This window comes from Pongo pygmaeus, chromosome 10 (assembly GCF_028885625.2).
Source record: "Pongo pygmaeus isolate AG05252 chromosome 10, NHGRI_mPonPyg2-v2.0_pri, whole genome shotgun sequence".
NCBI lineage: Eukaryota > Metazoa > Chordata > Mammalia > Primates > Hominidae > Pongo > Pongo pygmaeus.
This window is the reverse complement of record NC_072383.2, coordinates 118,362,254-118,382,373: the sequence shown is the minus strand read 5'-3', so window position 1 is coordinate 118,382,373 and position 20,120 is coordinate 118,362,254. Positions and strand designations below refer to the sequence as shown.

Genomic DNA, 20,120 nt, shown 5'->3' with positions numbered 1-20,120 from the left:
TATGCTGAATCAAACCAACCTTGAAGTTTGTCTTCTATCTGAAATTTTCCATTGTGAGAACTGGTAACTGCCCTTATTAAAGCCAGTTGGATTTTCTTTTGTTTACAACCCAAAGCATCCTAAATCATATACTCGGATGGACTCATATTCTTCAACAATAGAAATGTAGCTGGTTTTTCTTTCCTGTGTATATTAATTATTGTGCATAGAAAAGATATCTTAGACATTGAAGTGAGACCTCAGAGCTTCTTAAATATCGAATAAGCAGGCTGGGAGCAGTGGCTTGGGCCTGTAATCCCAGCACTTTAGGAGGTTAAAGTGGGGAGATCACTTGAGGTCAGGAGTTCAAGACCAGCCTGGCCAACATGGCAAAACCTGGTGGCTACTAAAAATACAAAAATTAGCCGGGCATGGTGGCTCATGCCTGTAATCCCAGCTACTGGGGAGGCTGAGGCAGGAGAATCACTTGAATCTGGGGGGTGAAGGTTGCAGTGAGCTGAGATTGTGCCACTGCACTCCAGCCTGAGCAACAGAGTGAGACTCCGTCTCAAAAACAACAACAACAACAACAAAATAAAATAAGCAATCCCAAAAGGAATGTGTCATAATTAATGCAAGTCTGCCGTAAAAGTCCATCTCACAGAAATTTATGTCAAGCTTGCAATGAATTAGGGACAATGGGTAATAGGCTATTAGGTCATTGCACGCTGTTGTGCATAGAAAGTAGTTCTGTTATTTTTGCTTAGTTATGAACTAAACTCAGAGTTAATCATTTATGGGAGTTAATTGAGTGTAATTATTAAGATCATGGATTTTAGAATCAAATGGCCCAACATTCAGCAGTTGTGTGACCTCGGACAAATTATTTAACTCTTCCATGACTCAGTTTCCTCAGATGCAAAGAGAAGTTAATGGTATTTATATCTAGGGTTGTTAATAATGATCAAATGAGAGATCATGTCAAGGGTTTAGCAGAATGCCTGGCAAATAGCAAGCCATAATGTTTGTTATTACAGATATCCACTCTTTTTTTTTTTTTTTTTTGAGACGGAGTCTTGCTCTATTGCCCAGGCTGGAGTGCAGTGGCGCGATCTCTGCTCACTGCAAACTCCGCCTCCCGGGTTCACGCCATTCTCCTGCCTCAGCCTCCTGAGTAGCTGGGAGTACAGGCGCCCGCCACCATGCCTGGCTAATTTTTTGTATTTTTAGTAGAGACGGGGTTTCACCATGTTAGCCAAGATGGTCTTGATCTCCTGACCTCGTGATCCGCCCGCCTTGGCCTCCCAAAGTGCTGGGATTACAGGCGTGAGCCACCGTGCCCGGCCCTTTTTTTTTTTTTTTTTTTAATAGTCAAACAACTACTTTGGGGCAGAAGAGCTAAGTTTAGAATTGTAGAATATAGAGACTGAAGAACAAGCCCCACTGAGCCAGTGTTGGCATTTGATGATCTTATCCACCTTGAATTTCTAAGGAACAGAGGTGTGACTAATTGAATCTACATCATTTTTGAAAAGTTCCAGATCAGAAATAAGTCTTAGAGTGAGATAGCCCAAAAATTACCATCAGAGATCAGCCAAAAATCTGGTTCCAAAGCAACAGTTGCTCAGTTTTTGTTTTACTGAAAGTTTATTACCCTAGACCATCTTGCTTCTTTGCTTCATCAAAGCTGTGCGATTTTCTTCCAGTTTGTTTCTGGATCCTACACTAACTCAGAGAGTATAAAAGGCAAAGAAATATGATATTTGTCAATTTGTTAGGGAACACTCTAAATTGTCTTTCTCCATTTTTCCCACTAGGGGGCATCCCAGGCACAAAGGAGGCTGGGGTTCCTTTGGGTCTCTATCTTTTCTTTTTCTCTTCTCCTTTTCTTTTTCTTTTTCGTTTCTTTTGCTTTTTGAGACAGAGTTTTGCTCTTGTGGCCCAGGCTGGAGTGCAGTGGCACGACCTCGGCTCACTGCAACCTCCGCCTCCTGGGTTCAGGCAATTCTCCTGCCGCAGCTTCTCGAGTAGCTGAGATTACAAGCATGCACCACCACGCTCGGCTAATTTTTGTATTTTTAGTAGACATGGGGTTTCGCCATGTTGGCCAGGCTGTTCTCGAAGTTCTGACCTCAGGTGATCCTCCTACCTCGGCCTCCCAAAGTGCTGGGATTACAGGCATGAGCCACCGCGCCCAGCCGGGTCTCTATCTTCTTGAAATTATTTTTTGGTGTAAGTCGATTTTCATTTCTTCCTTTTTCTAAACCATCACGATAAGGAATATGTGAGAAAGTTTTGAGACAGGATTTACAGCCAATACCTTGTTTAGCTTCATCTTGCTTTAAAATTCAAGTTTAAATCTTGTCAGATAACAATGTAAAAATAAAGCTATGATGATGGAGGAAGATTTGACTCAGTTTTCTTCTTCCATTTCTCTCTACCTTTACACCCTCATTCATTCATTCATTCATTCATTAAATAACTATTGGAAACTTATGTGCCAGCTACCAAGCTAGGGACCAGGAAGACAGAGGTGAACAAGATGAACATACTCCCTGCCCTCATGGGGGCTCATGATCTGCTGGGAAAGACAGATATTAAATGGTAATTGTGCAAACTGTATCTAACTACCATTGTGATATGACCTTGAGTGAAACCACGGGGAAGTGTGAGCGTGCAAGAGGGAGACCCTCATGTTCTTGAAACGTTGGCATATCAGAGAAGGCACCTCTGAACAAGAGGCACTTAATCTGAGACAAAGGAGTGGACATTAAGGAGGAAGGGCACATGGGGAAAAGAACCTTTCACTCATTCAACAGATAGCTATAGAGTATCTGCCATGGGCCAAGCCCTAGTCTAGATGCTGGGGACACATCAGTGAACAGAACGGACAAGGTCTCTGCCCTCACAAGGTCAACATCCTAGGGGGAGGAGATAGATAATAAAGAAGATAATAAATAAGTAAACAGTTAAATAAACAAAAATGTTGTTAGTGGTGGCAAACCCCATGGTGGAAGTAAAACAGGATGGTGTGATAGCAAGTGATGAGGGGTGGGGTGGCTGCCTTAGAGATGGGGGTTAGGTTGGTCCTCTCTGAGAAGCTGTGACCTGGGGCATGGGGAAGAAAGGACCAGCTATGTGAAAATCTGGAGAATGGTGTTGTGAATGGAGGAAACAGCACACATAAGGCCTTGAGACCAGAATGATCTTGTCATGTTTGGGGCCAGTGTGTGGCTGCAGCTGAGTAGAGTGGGGGTGAGGTAGAAGATGATATCTGAGAGGCAGCCAAAGGTCTGATCATGTAGGGCTTTGCGGGGCATCATTAAAAGTTTGGATTTTAAAACACCACATGTTCTCACTCATAAGTGGGAGTTGAACAATGAGAACACATGGACACAGGGAGGGGAACATCACACACTGGGGCCTGTCGGGGCGGTGGGGGGCAAAGGGAGGGAGAGCATTAGGATAAATACTTAATGCATGCAGGGCTTAAAACCTAGATGATAGGTTGATAGGTGAAGCAAACCACCATGGCACACATATACCTATGTAACAAACCTCCACGTTCTGCACATGTATCCCAGAACTTGAAGTTAAAAAATAAAAAAAGTTTGGATTTTAGTCCAGAAGAGTAGATGCTCCAGAATGAGCAGTCCTTTTGACACTGAAGAAGAGAACAGACTCGCTGGCACTAGAGCCCATATCTAGGGGACCATCAACTTGTTAATGTCCCTTGGTCTATTATTCTGAAGACAAAAAAAATGAAGAATAAACAAAGTTGTGGAAAATGTACTGATTTCACCTATCAAGCATGAAAGGGCAAAATTACAAGAACGGGTTCCTGATCACTGGTCAACGAGGGCAAATGCTTGTCTTAACTGCAAAAGAAACACCAACTCAACTAAAAAGCCTGCTTGTCGAGGCAAAGTAGCATTTTGTGATTGGGGGTTAAAGACTGACCTTCCAGCTTTTAATAATAAAGACCTTTTTAAGGACAGACAAAAAAAGTTTGGATTTTAAGGCTGGGTATAGTGGCTTACACCTACAATCCCAGCACTTTTGGAGGCAGAGGTGGGAGGATTGCTTGAGGCCAGAAGTTTGAGACTAGCCTGGGCCACATAGCAAGACTCCCATCTCTTCCAAAAAAAAAAAAAAGAAAGTTTGAATTTTAATTCTGTGGGTGGTCACTGGGTGTGTGGGTTGGGTTTCAGCAGAGGAATGATGTGATTAAGTCTAGGTTTTGAGATAACCCTGGCTGCTGTGTGTGTTTTTTAAGCGAATGGATGTGAAAGCAAGATGTAGTAGACAGAATAATGCTCGCCAAAAGATATCCCCATACAAACACCTGGAACTTGTGAATATGTTGGGTTACATGGTAAAGAGGAATTAAAGGAGCAGATGGAATTAAGGTTGCTAATCAGCTGACCTTAAAATAAGCAGATTATCCTGGATCATCCAGGTGGACCCAAAGTAATGACAAGAGTCCCTAAATGGGGAAGAGAGAGGAAAAGGAGTCAGAACAAAAGAGATGCAGTGTGAAAAAGGCATCTTAAGGGGAGGAGATAGATAATGAAGAAGATAATAAATAAGTAAATGGTGACTTTGCTGCCTTTGAAGATGGAAGGAGGCCCTGAGTCAAGGCATGTGGATAGCTTCTAGAAGGTGGAAAAGGCAAGAAAAGGGATTCTCTCTACGAGCTTCCAGAAAGGAATCCAACCCTGCCGCCATCTTGATTTTGGTCCAGCAAGACCCATTTTAGACTTCTGACCTCCAGAAATGCAAGATAATAAATTTGGGTTGTTTTAAGTCACTAAGTTTGTAATAGTTGTCATACCAGAGAGCCCTGTAAGAAAGCTACTGTAGGACTGGTGCAGTGGCTCATGCCTTTAATCTCAGCACTTTGGGAAGCCGAGGTGGGCAGATCACTTGAGGCCAGGAGTTCGAGACCAGCCCGGCCAACATGGCGAAACTCTGTATCTACTAAAAATACAAAAAATTAGCCGGGCATGGTGGTGCACGCCTGTAGTCCCAGCTACTTGGGAGGCTGAGGCAGAAGAATTGCTAGAACCTGGGAGGCGGAGATTGCAGTGAGCCAAGATCATGCCACTGTACTCCAGCCTGGGCAACAGAGCAAGACTCCATCTCAAGGAAAAAAAAAAGCTACTCTAATTGTTTAGATGAGCTTTGGTAATGGCTCAAGAAATATTTATTTATCTTCCCTTCTAGGCGTGCATTAGGTCCTCTTTCTTGGGGGTGATCAGGCCATTTCTATTTAGGCAGAATTTGACCTTTTATGAGTTCCTTCCAATACTTTCACTCCAACTAGTACAACTAGTACAACTAGTCCCCATGCATGGGATTCCACGTGACCTGGGGGAGTAAACACTTGGTCGCAGTGCCAGGAGCAGACAGCTTGGTGAACCAGTGTGGGTGCAAACTGGGAAAGTCTACACTGGGACAGGAAGGGAGATGAACACCATGACCGGGTCATTGCAGGTTTGACTGGGTGCTCACCCGAGGTTTGGAACAGGTACTTGAGATGAAACTCTCCGATGCCTCATGCAGGCAACGCACAGAGGCAAGTTTGTACTTCCCTCTCCTGACCCCTGATAAATAGATGTCTACTGGAATGAATGAATGAATGTATTGGAAAGGGAATTCCTTCTTTCTGTGGCTTCTCCAGCAAGTGTAAGTGATGCCTGAGTCGTCTTTATGCCTGCCTCTCTTTGTGCTTGTCCAAACCAGAATTCGAAGTGTCTTGGTGCAGGGACCTATTTTTATAGGGCAATTCCCCAGACTTAAATATTCAATATTCATGAGTATTTTTTAAGAATTGGTTGTAACACATGAGTATGAACGTTATCTTACAAGATTTTTTTCTTTTTTTCTTTTTTTTTTTTTTTGGTAATTGGTGGCCCAGAACTGTCTCTTATATTTAGAAGCCTGAATCTAGGGTTACGTATCAAGATACGTGCATCATGCTGTTTTGCTGAATGCAGCTGTCCTGCTGTAGGCCAAAGGTAATTTGCTGATCCAGGAGCTGAGGCCAGCGATTTTATGTCTGCATCTGTTTCTGCCTATAACTTGCGGGCAGAGACAGGGCAACTTCAAGAGCTGTAGCCCTATCAGCCTCAGCAATGCGAAGAATGGTAGGACAGGGACTGAGTCTTCCTTCCCTTCAGTACAGTCAGTGTGTTCTCCTGCAAAGTGACAGCATAATACTTTGTTCATGCCTCTGTCTGGGCACTCTCATGTTTCCTTCTCATTGTTTGTGTGTGTCTGTTCCCCCCACCTAGACTACTGCCACCTTCTCAGGGGTCTCTCTTAAACATACTGGAATTTCCAAAGACCAGTCCAGTTTCTGTGGTTGAGCAGGTGCCCTATAAATATTGGTCAGAGGCAGAGCTGGATGAGAGTGACAACACCATGGGGAAATTGTTTGAAAAGCTATGAGGAGGCTAGGCGCGGTGGCTCACGCTTGTAATCCCAGCACTTTGGGAGGCCGAGGTGTGTGGATCACCTGAGGTCAGGAGTTCGAGACCAGCCTGGCCAACATGGTGAAACCCCGTCTCTACTAAAAATACAAAAAAATTAGCCAGGCATGGTGGTGCACACCTGTAATCCCAACTACTTGGGAAGCTGAAGCAGGAGAATCGCTTGGATCCAGGAGGTGGAGGTTGCAGTGAGCAGAGATTGTGCCACTGCACTCCAGCCTGGGCAATAAGAGTGAAACTCCATCTCAAAAAAAAAAAAAAAAGGAAAAGCTATTACATTACTTTGCCCTGCATATGGAAGGTATAGTAAGAAGCAGCATGCTTAATGTGGACACTGTTTTTTTTTTGTTTTGTTTTGTTTTTTGCCTAGCAAATCTCTCTCCTTCTTCTGGTAAAAGCACTTTGGTTTTCCTTTGGGGAACCACCCTTCCCGCACCTTCAATCTATAAGGTTTGAGTGGAACTGACGTCACATTCAGTTCCAGTGATTGAATCCTGACTATCAAGCCTGGCCAATGAGGGCACCACACGCCCCTGGCCACAGCATCCATTTGTGTTTGTACAGTGGCCACACCTGCTTGTTAATGACTGGTATCCATCTTGATATGTTGGTTTCTGTTTTGCATCAATTGTTCATTATATTGAATTGAACCATTCCCCCCTGCCCCACCCAGTGGAGCTATTGGGGAGAAACGCTGTCTTTCCACAGGCATTGCTAAGCTGGTAGGAAAAGGTCCAAAGCTGTTGGCAGTCATCTTGTCTCTATTAAACTAAAATGAACTCAGCAAGTTGGGGCTGAGACATGGAAAGGGACATGTTCCCAAAAACCCTGCACACCAGGATCCAGCTGCTTCTGAAGCTGTCCCTGGAATTTTCTGTCTTGTGAGGGTAAACTCTACTTTTTTCTTCTCTATTTAGCCAGTTTTTGTAACTGGCTGATGAAGGAGTCTCTTGGTTGATAATACACCAATTCTTTTTTTTTGATACGGAATCTCACTCTGTTGCCCAGGCTGGAGTGCAGTGGCATGATCTCGGCTCACTGCAACCTCCGCCTCCCAGATTCAAGCGATTCTCCTGCCTCAGCCTCCCGAGTAGCTGGGACTACAGGCGCCTGCCACAACGCCCAGCTAATTTTTTGTATTTTTAGTAGAGACTGGATTTCACTGTGTTAGCCAGGATGGTCTCACTAGCCTGACCTTGTGATCCACCTGCCTCGGCCTCCCGAAGTGTTGGGAGTACAGGCGTGAGCCACCGTGCCTGGCCACCAATCCCTTTTTAAACTGTGTTTTTGCGAGTGGAGCAGGGGCAATCTTAGCTTTGGAGGAAGCTCTGGACAAGCCTATCATCCCAACAAAGACCATTTTGTCGTTCTTAGAGCTTAGGACCTGGGGGACGCCCAACAAAAATCAGTGGTCTCTTGACCCCAAGGAGCACACTTAATGAAAAGATTTTTCTTATTTTATTTTTTTACTTTAATGGGACCAACATTTTCAGTGCCTCATAGAGGCACATTTCTGGCCATAAATTAGTTCAGAGTGATGCCTCTCTAGCGCCACCTCTGGCCTCTCTGGGGTCTTCCCTGGGGACTGAGGCTGGACTAGATGAGCTTATTTTGGTTACGGAAATCTCTGGAAGGTGGGGAACCCCAAGAAAACACAATTCACACACTGTGGTACACAGGCTTACTTAAAACCATTTTTATTCTGCCTCTCAGCAACACTTTTCATCTGATATGGGTAAAAGACCAGGGATCCAAACACGCACAAACAAAAAACAGGGTGTCAGAAACAGAAATCAGGATCCAATCTATTGGAATGATGCTAGAATCTCTGTGTGCTGAGATTTCGTGTCCCTGATTCAACGTCCTCCTGGGACAAGTGCTGGCTCATCACAACATCCGGGTAAAATGACAGGTAGAATCTGATGTTCATCAGCATTTTTTTTTTTTTTTTTGCTAGGGTTCAGTATATGAAAAAATGCTGAAATTTGTATTGGTATAGTACTTAGAATTCTCCCTGCCAATGGTTAGTCACAACTACTACAACAATTAATTCTCATAACAGCACTGTGAGGTAAGTAGGCAGACATTCTTATCCCCATTTTGCAGGTGAAGGAATTTTAGGCACAGAGAGGCTAAGAAACTTGCCTAAAATCAGCTTTCATAGCTAGTTAGTGGCCAATAAAAACCCTGCAAAAACAAAAGGGCATTGGAACTCAGGTATTGACTCTCAGCCTCTTATTCATTCAATTAGAATAATCTGCCTTTCTTTTTTCTTTTTCTTTTGTTTTCTTTTCTTTTTTTTTTGAGATGGAATCTTGCTCTGTCACCCGGGCTGGAGTGTAGTGGCACAGTCTCAGCTCGCAGCAACCTCTGCCTTCCAGATTCAAGTAATTCTCCTGCCTCAGCCTCCCTAGTAGCTGGGATTATGGGCATGCACCACCATGCCCGGCTAATTTTTGTATTTTTAGTAGAGATGGAGTTTCACCATGTTGGTCAGGATGGTCTCCAACTCCTGACCTTAAGTGATCCGCCCACCTCAGCCTCTCAAATTGCTGGGATTACAGGCGTGAGCCACCACGCCCGGCCAGCATAATCTGCCTTTCTTTTGCTTCATTATCACCATGTTTCTGACATTAATTCTTTGAAGTGGCTTTTGCCACATATACATATCTGGTGTGTTAATTACTTGATATTTTCTTGAGTTCTCTTATTTTTCTTAATTTATTTGAACAGAAACAATATATCACATCCCCCACTGTGGGAAGCTGTAAATGGAAGGTAATAAATAAAATAAATACCATGACACAAAACAATATCATTAAATTCTATCTAGACAGAAGACTCTGAACCTGAGGCCTGCTCTTTCTTTGTTAAAAAGGGAAAAGAGCCATAGTGTCTGAAAGGTGTAAAGGACTTGCTAGCACTAAACAGAGACTTTTTCCTTGCTGTAATCAGGATGAAAAAAGAATAGAAAAGGGGAAACATTTTTTGTGATTTGGTATTACTTAATGTTGTTCCTAGAAACTACTTAAAAATTATCTTGTGTACCACCAGTGGCACACCCCTTGTGCTCTGTGAGACACTGGGTTCCTGTGTTCTGGCAGGCAGAGTAATGGCATCATTAAACCTGTACATTCACATCTAAAGGGTTTACATTTGACAGAAAAGAAATACAATGTGTGGCATTTCCAGGTGGCATCCAGGAGAATCAAAGATCTTGCCTGAGACTTGCTAGAGAAAGAGAGGAGAGAGAGTGAGAAATTGGAAAAAAAAAAAAAAAAGCACATTCTATAAATACAGCCAGTTTATTCCCAAAACTGGGATACAGGAAGTGCTCATGTACCTAGAATTGGCCACTAAGTCCATTCTCAGAGCCTGTTTGAGTGAAGAGTGAGGTTTTGGTCAAGTTGACCAACGTGGATGCAAGCAAGGGAGGGGGCCTATTTGGAAACCTAAGGATCAAGACAAAAGGCCATAAAAGCCCCTTCTTTGAGTGTTTGATGACCAGGTGGGTGAACTCTGGGCATGGGAGTGCTGACTCCCAGAGGAGGAATTACTGAAGGTTGTAAGAATAAAAGGAAAAGCAAATCCACAACTTGAACTCTACTAGACAATTTTAAACATGCTGCAAATGTTTGTGCTCAGCATCGTAAATACCAGCACCCGCTGCTCTTCCTAGAAACCTCCATCTCCCCCATATGGAGACCCCCTGGATCCCCTCAGTGAAAAGTTATGTGATTTCCTGAGGCTCGCCTCTGGAGGAGAGGAGTGGACACAACGGGATTCGCTAAACTGAGACAGTGAGACTTCATTTTTCTTTTTTCTGTTTTCTTTTCATTTTTACAAGTCAATGACTTTGGCTGATCCAGCTGTGCAGCTTGGATTGCCTAAATTTTGGACTTTTTTTTTTTCTCGTTCATTTGCCAGGGACCTGCCTCTGGAGAGTCCTGGAGGAAAAGATCTCACAGTCTGAAGTCAAGGATCCATTCCTTAGAAACTCCTTTGGGGTGTGTGTGGATGAGGTCCATCCTCCACGCTCACAGCCCGCTGACCGCTGGTTCCTCAGGCACTGTGTGGTACAGACAGAGAGAGAAAGAGAGAAAGACCATGGGCTGAGCTTCTGTGGTTGGCTTTCCCAGCTCGATGCCTTCCTTATTTGATGACGATGAATCTGGTTAAACACATGCTGAAACGTACCAGCCTGCGTGCACACTTTTGACTCTAAGCAGGGGCTTCCTTTTGAGAAACATATTCTATTTGTAAAACTTATTTTATCTTACATGTGGTACATGCAAAAAAACAAAAACAAAAACAGGCCGGGCATGGTGGCTCACGCCTATAATCCCAGCACTTTGGGAGGCCGAGGCGAGTGGATCACGAGGTCAGGAGATGGAGACCATCCTGGCTAACACGGTGAAACCCCATCTCTACTAAAAATACAAAAAAAATTAGCCGGGCGTGGTGGCGGGTGCCTGTAGTCCCAGCTACTCAGGAGGCTGAGGCAGGAGAATGGCGTGAACCCGGGAGGTGGAGCTTGCAGTGAGCCGAGATTGTGCCACTGCACTCCAGCCTGGGCGACTGAGCAAGACTCCATCTCAAAAAAACAAACAAACAAACAACAACAACAACAAACAAAATGCAGATATGGAAAAATGCCTCTTGAGCATTTCTGAACCTCACTCTCCTCCCTAAGGGTTAGTATAGTAGCACTGTTTTTAACCCTCACAGCCCTATGAGATAGGCACTGTTATTATCCCCATTTTATGCATGAGAAAACAGAGGCACAGACTGCTTAAAAGATATACCCAAGGGCACACAGCTACTTAGAGGAAGCACCTGGACTGGAACTCCAGCAGTTTAGCTTGTAAATAGGTCCTCTTTTTCTTTTTTTTTGAGATGGAGTCTCGCTCTGTTGCCCAGGCTGGAGTGCAGTGGCATGATCTCGGCTCACTGCGACCTCCGCCTCCTGGGTTCATGCCATTCTCCTGCCTCAGCTTCCCGAGTAGCTGGGACTACAGGCGCCTGCCACCACGCCTGGCTAATTTTTTTTTTTTTTTTTTGTATTTTTAGTAGAGACGGGGTTTCACCATATTAGCCCGGATGGTCTCGATCTCCTGACCTTGTGATCCACCCGCCTCAGCCTCCCAAAGTGCTGGGATTACAGGTGTGAGCCACCACACCTGGCCATAAATAGGCACTCTTAAGGGCCATGCTCTATTATTATGGGCAATAACAGAAACAAAAATGTCCCTGGAGTTCTCATGCCAGTAGGGGGGAAACAGACATAGATATATAATTTGTCAGGGAGTGGTAAGGAAGAGAAGTAAAACTGGATAAAGGGATAGTTTCTTTGCTAATGTAATATATGAACAAGTGCCAGAAGGAGAGATGGGAACCAGCTGTGTGGCTTTTAGAAGGAAGAGAGTTCCAGGCAGAGGGAACGGCAAGTGCAAAGGCCCTGAGGCAGGAATATGCTTGCATTGCTCAGAGAGAAGACTCTGATGTGGCTGAAGTGGAGGGAGTGAAAGGGAGAGAGAGGGGAGATGAGGATGTGGGATGGGAGATGAGGATGGGGAGGCGGCAGCCAGATCATGCAGGGCTTGTAAAGTCATAGTAAGAAGGATGTCTCCACCTGTATACCTTAAAAAAAAATAGAGACGGGATCTCAGTATATTGCCCAGGCTGGTCTTGAACTCCTGGGCTCAAGTGATCCTCCCACCTCGGCCTCCCAAAGTGCTGGGATTACAGGTATGAACCAGGGCACCTGGCCCTGTCTCCATGTTTAAACTGCAATGTGGCATCCCATCATATGAATACATCACTCCTAATTTAACCTGCCTACTGATGGACATTTAGGTTGTTTCAAGGTTTCTCCTATTGCAAACAAAGCTGCAATGAATATCGTTGCACGTCGGTGGTTCCCAACCCTGGCTGCACATTAGAGTTACCTAGAGAGCCCTACAGTCTACCAATTCCTGGCCCTATTACTGGAGATTCTAATTTAATTGGTCCAGGGTGGGCCCTGGGCATTGTTTTTAAAAATTTTTTATTTTAATTTTTTGAGACAGGGTCTTACTCTGTCACCCAGGCTGGAGTACAGTGGCACAATTATAGCGGACTGCAGCCTCGACCTCTTGGGCTCAAGCTGGCCTCACACCTGAGCCTCCCAAGTAGCTGGGACTACAGGTGCATGCCACCAAGCCCAGATATATATTTTTTTAATTTTTAGTAGAGATGAGATCTTGCTATGTTGCCCAGGCTGGCCTCCAACTCCTGAGCTCTAGTGATCCTCCTGTTTCTGCCTCCCAAAGTGCTGGGATTTCAGGCATGAACCACAGTGCCCAGTGGCATTGGCATATGTTTAAAGCTCCCCAGGTGATTCTAACACATAGCTAGGGTGAAGCATTACTGTGTTATGTGCATTTTTGTGCACCTGTCTCTAAGGTGGATACTGAGCAGTGGAATTGCTGGGTTGGTGGGTGCCTGGATTTTATATTAGATACATCCAAATTGACTTTCCAAAAGACTGTCCCGATTTTCTCTTTCACCACCAGTATAGTGTCCAATTTTTCACATCCTGGCCAACCTTGATATTACCCATCTTTTTAATTGTTGCAATCTGCCAGACAAAAATATGTAGGATTTTTGTTGTTGTTGCTTTAATTTGTGCTTTTTTGATTACCAGTGAGGTTGAACGTCTTTTTAATGTTCATTCTGATTTCTTCATCAATGTACTGCTAGCTTATATCCTTTTCAAAGCAAAAATCCTTGCATTGTTGCTGGCAACTTAGGTCTGATTTGTCTCTACTTGAACTTATCTGAACCAACAGAGAAAGACCCTTCTAACCTTCTAGAAACAGGTAATGATTCCCATTTTTCATTATGGAATCACAAAAATTCTCTGATCAAAACAATTCCCAGAAAGCCTTTCCCCAGCCAACAATATAGAAAAGAAGAGGGATTTGCTTTTAAGCTTTTGCAAAAAGGTCAAGTTCCTGCTTCATGTCCACCTTGATATGTATGTCTCCTTCCAATTCTGATGCAATTGAAGGATATTTTGAGACCAGGAAAGGATTCATTTCAATTTGCTTATGAGAGAGATGCTTTCCCAGTACAGAATGGGTCAAGATCTTCTAACTCTGTGCCTGCTAATGAGACACAGTCATGGGACCCTTACCCCTGTCTAGAGGTAAGTTTTTCCTTGATGAAAACCTTGGAGCACAAAGGCTGTTGTTGTTAAGAATGGCAAACAAGCATTTTTAACACACAGGTGTGTACCTGGCTGTTTATACCTCAACAAGACCACTCAGAGATGTACATTCAGGGGAGTTACATTGTATGTGCATTTACCATATGGCAGATCAACTATTTATGTTCCTCAAAAAGAAAAAAAGCAACAGTTTAAATAGATCTGGAGTTTCTGACTGCTGCCCTGCTCAATGATTATGAGCACGGATGGGGATGTCACATCTATTCGTTCTATGTGAGCCCAGAGTGTGGTTCCAGTGTTGAAACAGATGCCATGAACCCTAAACCCAGCCACATACTTCAGTGGGCTCTCAACCCAGGGAACATGAACCTCTTCCAACGCTGGAAACATTCACTGGGTATGCTGGGCTGATGAAGATACCATGTGTGAGTCTCAAATAGGGTGCCCTCCTTGGATACTTCCAAGATTAAGTTTGATTGTACTCAAAGCTCACCTTGTGCCCTGACATGAGAACCTTACTCCTGAGTAACGTGAAGCTCCACTGTATTAGCAGGGTCATCCGAGAATGTCATATTTGTCACAGAGGACATTTTTCTCATATCCAAACGTCATGGCCAACTGTTTCTGCTGCTAAGGACGTTCTGCCGAATTCCACAGAGCATCAGATAAGTGACCACGAGCCTAATCTCAAGGAGAGACGAAAAGAGCTGGGTGTGGTGGCTCAACCCTGTAATCCCAGCTAACTCAGGAGGCTGAGGTGGGAGGATCACTTGAGGCTGGGAGTTCAAGACCAGCCTGGGCAACATAATGAGACCCCTGTCTCAAAAACAAAAAACAAAAAATGAAAGGGAGGGAGGAAGAGAAAATTTGGGAGGTGTGTAAACTTTCCAGGGACGCAGCAATAACTGAAGCTTCTACCAGGTACCTTAGGTGTGATATTGTGATATAGTAAGAATAAGAAATATTTGATCCCTGCATCTGGTTGCTGAGACAGAGCTCCTAACACCCTTGTAGACTGGGTACTAGGAGAATTTTTTGTTTTGATGTTTTGTCTTTGACTCCAGTTTCTGACACAGAGCTCCCCAATTCCTTGGAATTTCCTGGGTGGTAGGACTATATTTGTTCTAATGAGGCAAAGCTTGGTGGTCTCCTGGATAGCCACAGGTTGGGGGTGGGTTGCCAGGGGAACCAGCCATGTAATTAGAAGGTTGGAACTTCCAGTCCCACCCCCTGGACTCCAGGGAGGAGAAATGGCCTGAAGGTTGAGTTTGAGTTGGGCACCAATGGCCAGTGCTGTAATTGATCATGCCTATGTAATGAAGCCCCCATGCAAACCCAAAAGGACAGGGTTGGGAGAGCTTCTAGATTGCTGAATGTGCGGTGGGACCTGGAAGGTGGCACACATGGAAACACCACGCCCCTTCCTATATACCTTGCCCTGTGCATCTCTTCCATCTGACTGTTCATCTGTATCCTTTGTAATATCCTTTGTAATAAATAGATAAACATAAGTAAGTGTTGCCTTGAGTTCTGTGAGCCACTTTAGCACGTTAATAGAAACTGAGAAGAGGGTCATGAAAACCTCCAACTAAAAGCCAGCCAGTCAGAAGCGCAGGTCACAACCTGGGGCTTGCAATTAGCATCTGAAATGGGAGGTAGTCTTGGGGGACCAAACCATTAACCTGTGGGATCTGACTCTAACTCCCAGTAGATGGTGTCATAATTGAGCTAAATTATAGAATACCCAGTTGGTAGTCACTGGACAATTGCTTGGTGTGCGGGGGAAACAAAACACACCTGGTCACAGCTGTGTGTCGTGTTGAGTGTGTAAGAGAAGAGAAACTGTTTATCTTTTATCTTAGGGATGCAAAAATGTCTTGTTTGTTGGCACATGTCCACACAAGCAAGAATGTTCTTCATTAAATGCAAGGCCCTAGGATAGTAGTTCTGCAACTTTAGAATATTTAGAATTATTTTTGGGGGAAGGTGACTTGTCATATTTCCAGGCTACTCAGGAAATGGGGTCCAGGAACTTGCATTTTTATAAACATCCCAGATGAATCTGTCATAGGTGGCTCTGAGATTTGTGCTTTGAGAAGCATCACTACAACAACCTAACCTTGCTTGAGTCCTCAAGGTATTAGCAGGAAGCAAAAGCCTGCAAATAGGTTGGTTTTGACTAGGGGTTTGAAATACTAGGATTGATAAATGGACAGCTACTATATTTAAACATTTCACCTGTGTGATTCATTTCTTCACTTTCCCTAGCAACTTGAGGGCAGAGAGTTTTCTGACTTTGAAAGACTGCAAGTTCATTATTCTGTCTGGACAAGAACAATTCCCTGCTGTCAATGCAGGATTCTATTCAAAATGGTTTAATATTTCAGTTGAATAATTCCCAGCTCTTAGGAATTTGATGTCATGAAACCTCATGTTTCATTGCCCCAGCCACCATGTGGCTTACGTAGATATCCTGTAAAATAGGATGAATGAGAGCTTTTTATGAGTTTGGGTAAAGACTATCATGATCTGAGACTATGCCTAGGAAGTAAACTACCCGGGATTTCAACCATTTGAGATTTCAATCTGTTCTCTAACACATTGGTTACAGCTTTCTTGATAAGGATAAAGAATGATAAAGACAGAGAATTTACAATTTTTAAAAGGCAGTAGTTTACTTCAGACGGGGTTTTTTTTTTTTTTTTTTTTTTTTGAGACAGGGTCTCACTCTGTTGCTCAGGCTAGAGTGCAGTGGTGTGATCACAGCTCACTGCAGCCTCAATCTCCTGGGCTCAAAAGATCCTCCTGCTTCCGCCTCCCAAATAGCTAGGATGACAGGTGTACACCACCAAACCCAGCTAATTTAAAATAAATATTTTTTGGAGCGACAGGGTCTTGCTATGTTACCCAGGCTGGTCCTAAACTCCTGGCCTCAAGAGATCCTCCCACCTCAGCCCAAGGTATTGGATTACAGGGGTGAGCCACCACACCCAGGCCCCAGACAGCATTTTGGAATGAATACATTCAGAAAACTCACAGATTCATGGGTTTTGGGCTCATCTTCAGGCTTCGACTCCTCTAATGTCAGATTTTTCCAGCCCCTCTATGGAAATAGATTGTTACAAAGGAGGCTCCCTGTGGGTAGACCTGCTAGGTGGCAACTTCATTCCCCTCCCTAGCATTGGGTTAGACATAGCAGATTAGGATGATGAGTTTGCTGTAAATGAAAACTGACCAGTCCATGAATGGCCACCATCCGCACGTTCTTCCTTGTGGACTTTGGTGGCAGGATATTTGCCAAGGTTTGGCAAAGACCGTTCTGCCCGCCACCTGCATCTGAATCCTCAGGTTGGGAGCAGGGGCAGCTGAAAGATGCAGATGTTCTTGAACCTCACTTCTGATTTAGCAGGTTGGAATTTTTTGAGGTGAGGCTCAGATGCTAACTTTTTTAAAACCTCTCCAGGTAACTGTTATGGAGTCTAAAGCTTGGGCACTTTTGCCTTAGAAGTTTCACATTGCCATTTAGTTACTCCCATAAATGAGGGCTGGGAGGTTTAATTTCAAAGGATTACTGAGAAATTGGCCATGTTACTTGGAAGAGAGAATTGATTTCATTCTCTAATGGCTAGTTCTTTTCTGCCTTGTTCCTTCTTTCTCTCTGTCTCTCTCTCTTTCTCTCTCTTGCCCATACATGCATATGACAAAGCCTTTAAATTTGAGTCTCTTTTAAAATTTATTTATTTATTTATTTTTTGAGACAGGATCTCACTCTGTCACGTAGGCTAGAGTGCGATGGTGTGACCATAGCTCACTGCAGCCTTGAATTCCTGGACTCAAGTGATCCTCTCATCTCAGCCTTCCAAATAGCTGGGAATACAGGTGTGTGCCACCATGCCCAGCTAATTAAAAAAATTTTTTTTTTTTTTTTTTAGAGTTGGGGTCTAGCTATGTTGCCCAGGCTGGTCAAGGAACTCCTGGCCTCAAGAGATCCTCCCATCTCTGCCTCCCAAAGTGCTAGGATTATAGTCATGAACCACTATGCCTGGCCTGTTTTCTTAAATAACAGAGGGAAAGGCATCTAGAAGGAATCTGACCTTACAGATGGGGAAATAATTCAATTATCATTTTATAGTTAGGGAAACTGAGGCACAGAGAGTTTAATAATTTGCCCAGATAGCCTGTGTGGTAGAAGTAGGATCTGAATCCTGATAAAGCTGGTATTAAATCATAGGCTCTAACCATTGTGAACAGTGCCTTTTAGGAAGAAGGAACAGAGAGGCAACTCCTTCTCATACCTTTTATTCCTAAGAAAGCTTCAATCACAAGCAGAGACATCAACACTTCATCCCCAGATAAAAACACTTATATTAAGGCTGGAGACAGTCTACATACGAATGCTTCTAGATCCTTTCCAACACTTCTTGGATGGAGTTGCCATGAGCAAACTGATCTTTCAAAGCAAACTGTCCACTAGAGACTGCAAAGTAGATAGTGTCTAGGCTGCAAATATTGTTTTTGTGTTTTAGTAATGTGCATTGCTCACCATGTGTTTTAGTAATGTGAATTGGTTGTCAACATCTAAAAATCAGGAGATTTTACATAAAATCCCAGATTTCCAACATCTCTTGAAAAATGAGCCCCATGAGGCCTGCATGCTAAGTGGTTACAATTGGAGCAGAGTGGTGGCTGCTTCCTTTAGACTGTGCTTTTGAAATTACCATGGTCCCCACCACTTCCTATTGTCCTATAACCAGGCTACCTCATGTATGTCCTTCCCCTGACTCCTGTACTCCTTTGATTTTGTGAACCTTGGCCCTGACTCATCACACATTTCTGTAGGATGAAACCTCACCATACCATTCCCCTGTAAATCAATCCTGGAGTTAGCCACAAAGCAAGTACCACTTACTGGCCTTTGTTACTGGGTGTACTAGCAGGAACATACTGACTTAGTGGCAGTGCGGAGTTTGGCTAAGAACACAGCCTGAAGAGCGACACTATCCTGGTTTTAAATCCTACCTTTTCCACTAACTAGCTTTGAGGCTTTGGGCAAGTCACTTTACCTCTCTGAGTCTCGGTTTCCTCATCTGCAAAATAGGGATAATAATACCTATCTACCTCTTTGGGTTGCTGTGAAGACTCAATGAGGATTAATTAATGTTAAGAGCTTAGAACAGTACCTGGCATATGTCAAGGTCTATGTTAGTGTCAGCTGCTATTATTATAACCCACTTAGCTCAAACACTAATCTAGGCAGTATGCATTTTCCCAAGTTCCCAGGAGTCAAGCCAAGGCTTGGTCTCATTCCCTTAGAACATTGTCCTTTGTTTGGCTTGTAAATATAAAGCCTTGAATTCTATTTAATGGCATCTTGAATTCTGAGGTCCTTTCCCAGTAACACTGATAATAATAGTAATAATGGGATTAATAAATGATTTACATTTTTGTGCACCCACTAAAGAACAGAGACACCAACCTACACATTCTGTGGGTCATCTAATTAACCTTTACGATAGCTTTATGAAATGGGTACTACTATTATTCTCATTTTACAGGTGAGGAAACTGAGGTTCAGGAATGTTAAACAATTGGCTGAAGGTCTCACAGTGAATAAGTGGTGACTGGGACCTGGGTCCAGGCAGTCTGGTGCCAAAACTGCACCATTAAACCCACACTCTGTGGCTCCCCTGCTCACAGGTTCATAAGCACCTTACATCTTCTCTTAAGAATATAGTCAGGTTCATTCACATGTATTATCCAACCATCTTCCTCTTCACAGGTCAACAAGCACCTTACACCTTCTCTTAAGAATATAGTCAGGTTCATTCACATGTATTATCCAACCATCTTCCTCTTCACAGGCCAACAAGCACCTTACACCTTCTCTTAAGAATATACTCAGGTTCATTCACATGTATTATCCAACCATCTTCCTCTTCACAGGCCAACGAGCACCTTACACATTCTCTTAAGAGTATAGTCAGGTTCATTCACATGTATTATCCAACCATCTTCCTCTTCACAGGCCAACATCAAATTTGCCATCCTGCAGGCAAGAAACCTTGAGTTTCCTTTCATATTTGGGTGTCCTTTTCTCTTTTCTTTGGCCAAAGCCGTTTAATTTTCTTTTGTGACACTTCCTGTTTTAACATCTTCCCCTCTACCCAGCTGCCACCGACTGTTCCTGGGTCTGCTTTGTCTGATAGGAAGTGGATCTACCATGACATCTGCTATCGTCTTGGTTGCCAAGGTTGGACTGGCTGAGCTGGAATGTCAAAAGAGATCTCCTTCGTTCCTCACCCATCTGGGTGAGCCTCCTTTGTCAACCAAGAGAAAGAGGTTGACCTCAGCTCAATGGGTGTAGGACTTTGGTCAAGGGTATAGGAGTAGCCATGCTGCTCTGGCAGAAAAGTGAAAGAATTTCTCAGCATTCTTAT

At 43.7% G+C, this 20,120-nt stretch overlaps 1 protein-coding gene and 1 long non-coding RNA gene across 3 annotated transcripts in view; one reads left to right on the top strand and one right to left on the bottom strand.

Moving 5' to 3' along the window:
* LOC134737627 (uncharacterized) overlaps window positions 1–20,120 on the top strand; it is a 278,740-nt gene that overhangs the window by 16,428 nt on the left and 242,192 nt on the right. The window lies entirely within an intron of this gene.
* The window catches only part of TMEM233 (transmembrane protein 233), a 49,392-nt gene continuing 37,417 nt past the window's right edge, over window positions 8,146–20,120 (bottom strand). Inside the window, exon 3 of one of the 2 annotated variants that reach the window (XM_054443575.1) lies at window positions 8,146–10,542. In XM_054443575.1, coding sequence (XP_054299550.1) covers window positions 10,536–10,542 — 7 coding nt within the window. In that variant the 3' untranslated portion in view covers window positions 8,146–10,535. The remainder of the gene's footprint in view (window positions 10,543–20,120) is intronic. The other variant, XM_054443574.1, reaches the window with a different exon arrangement.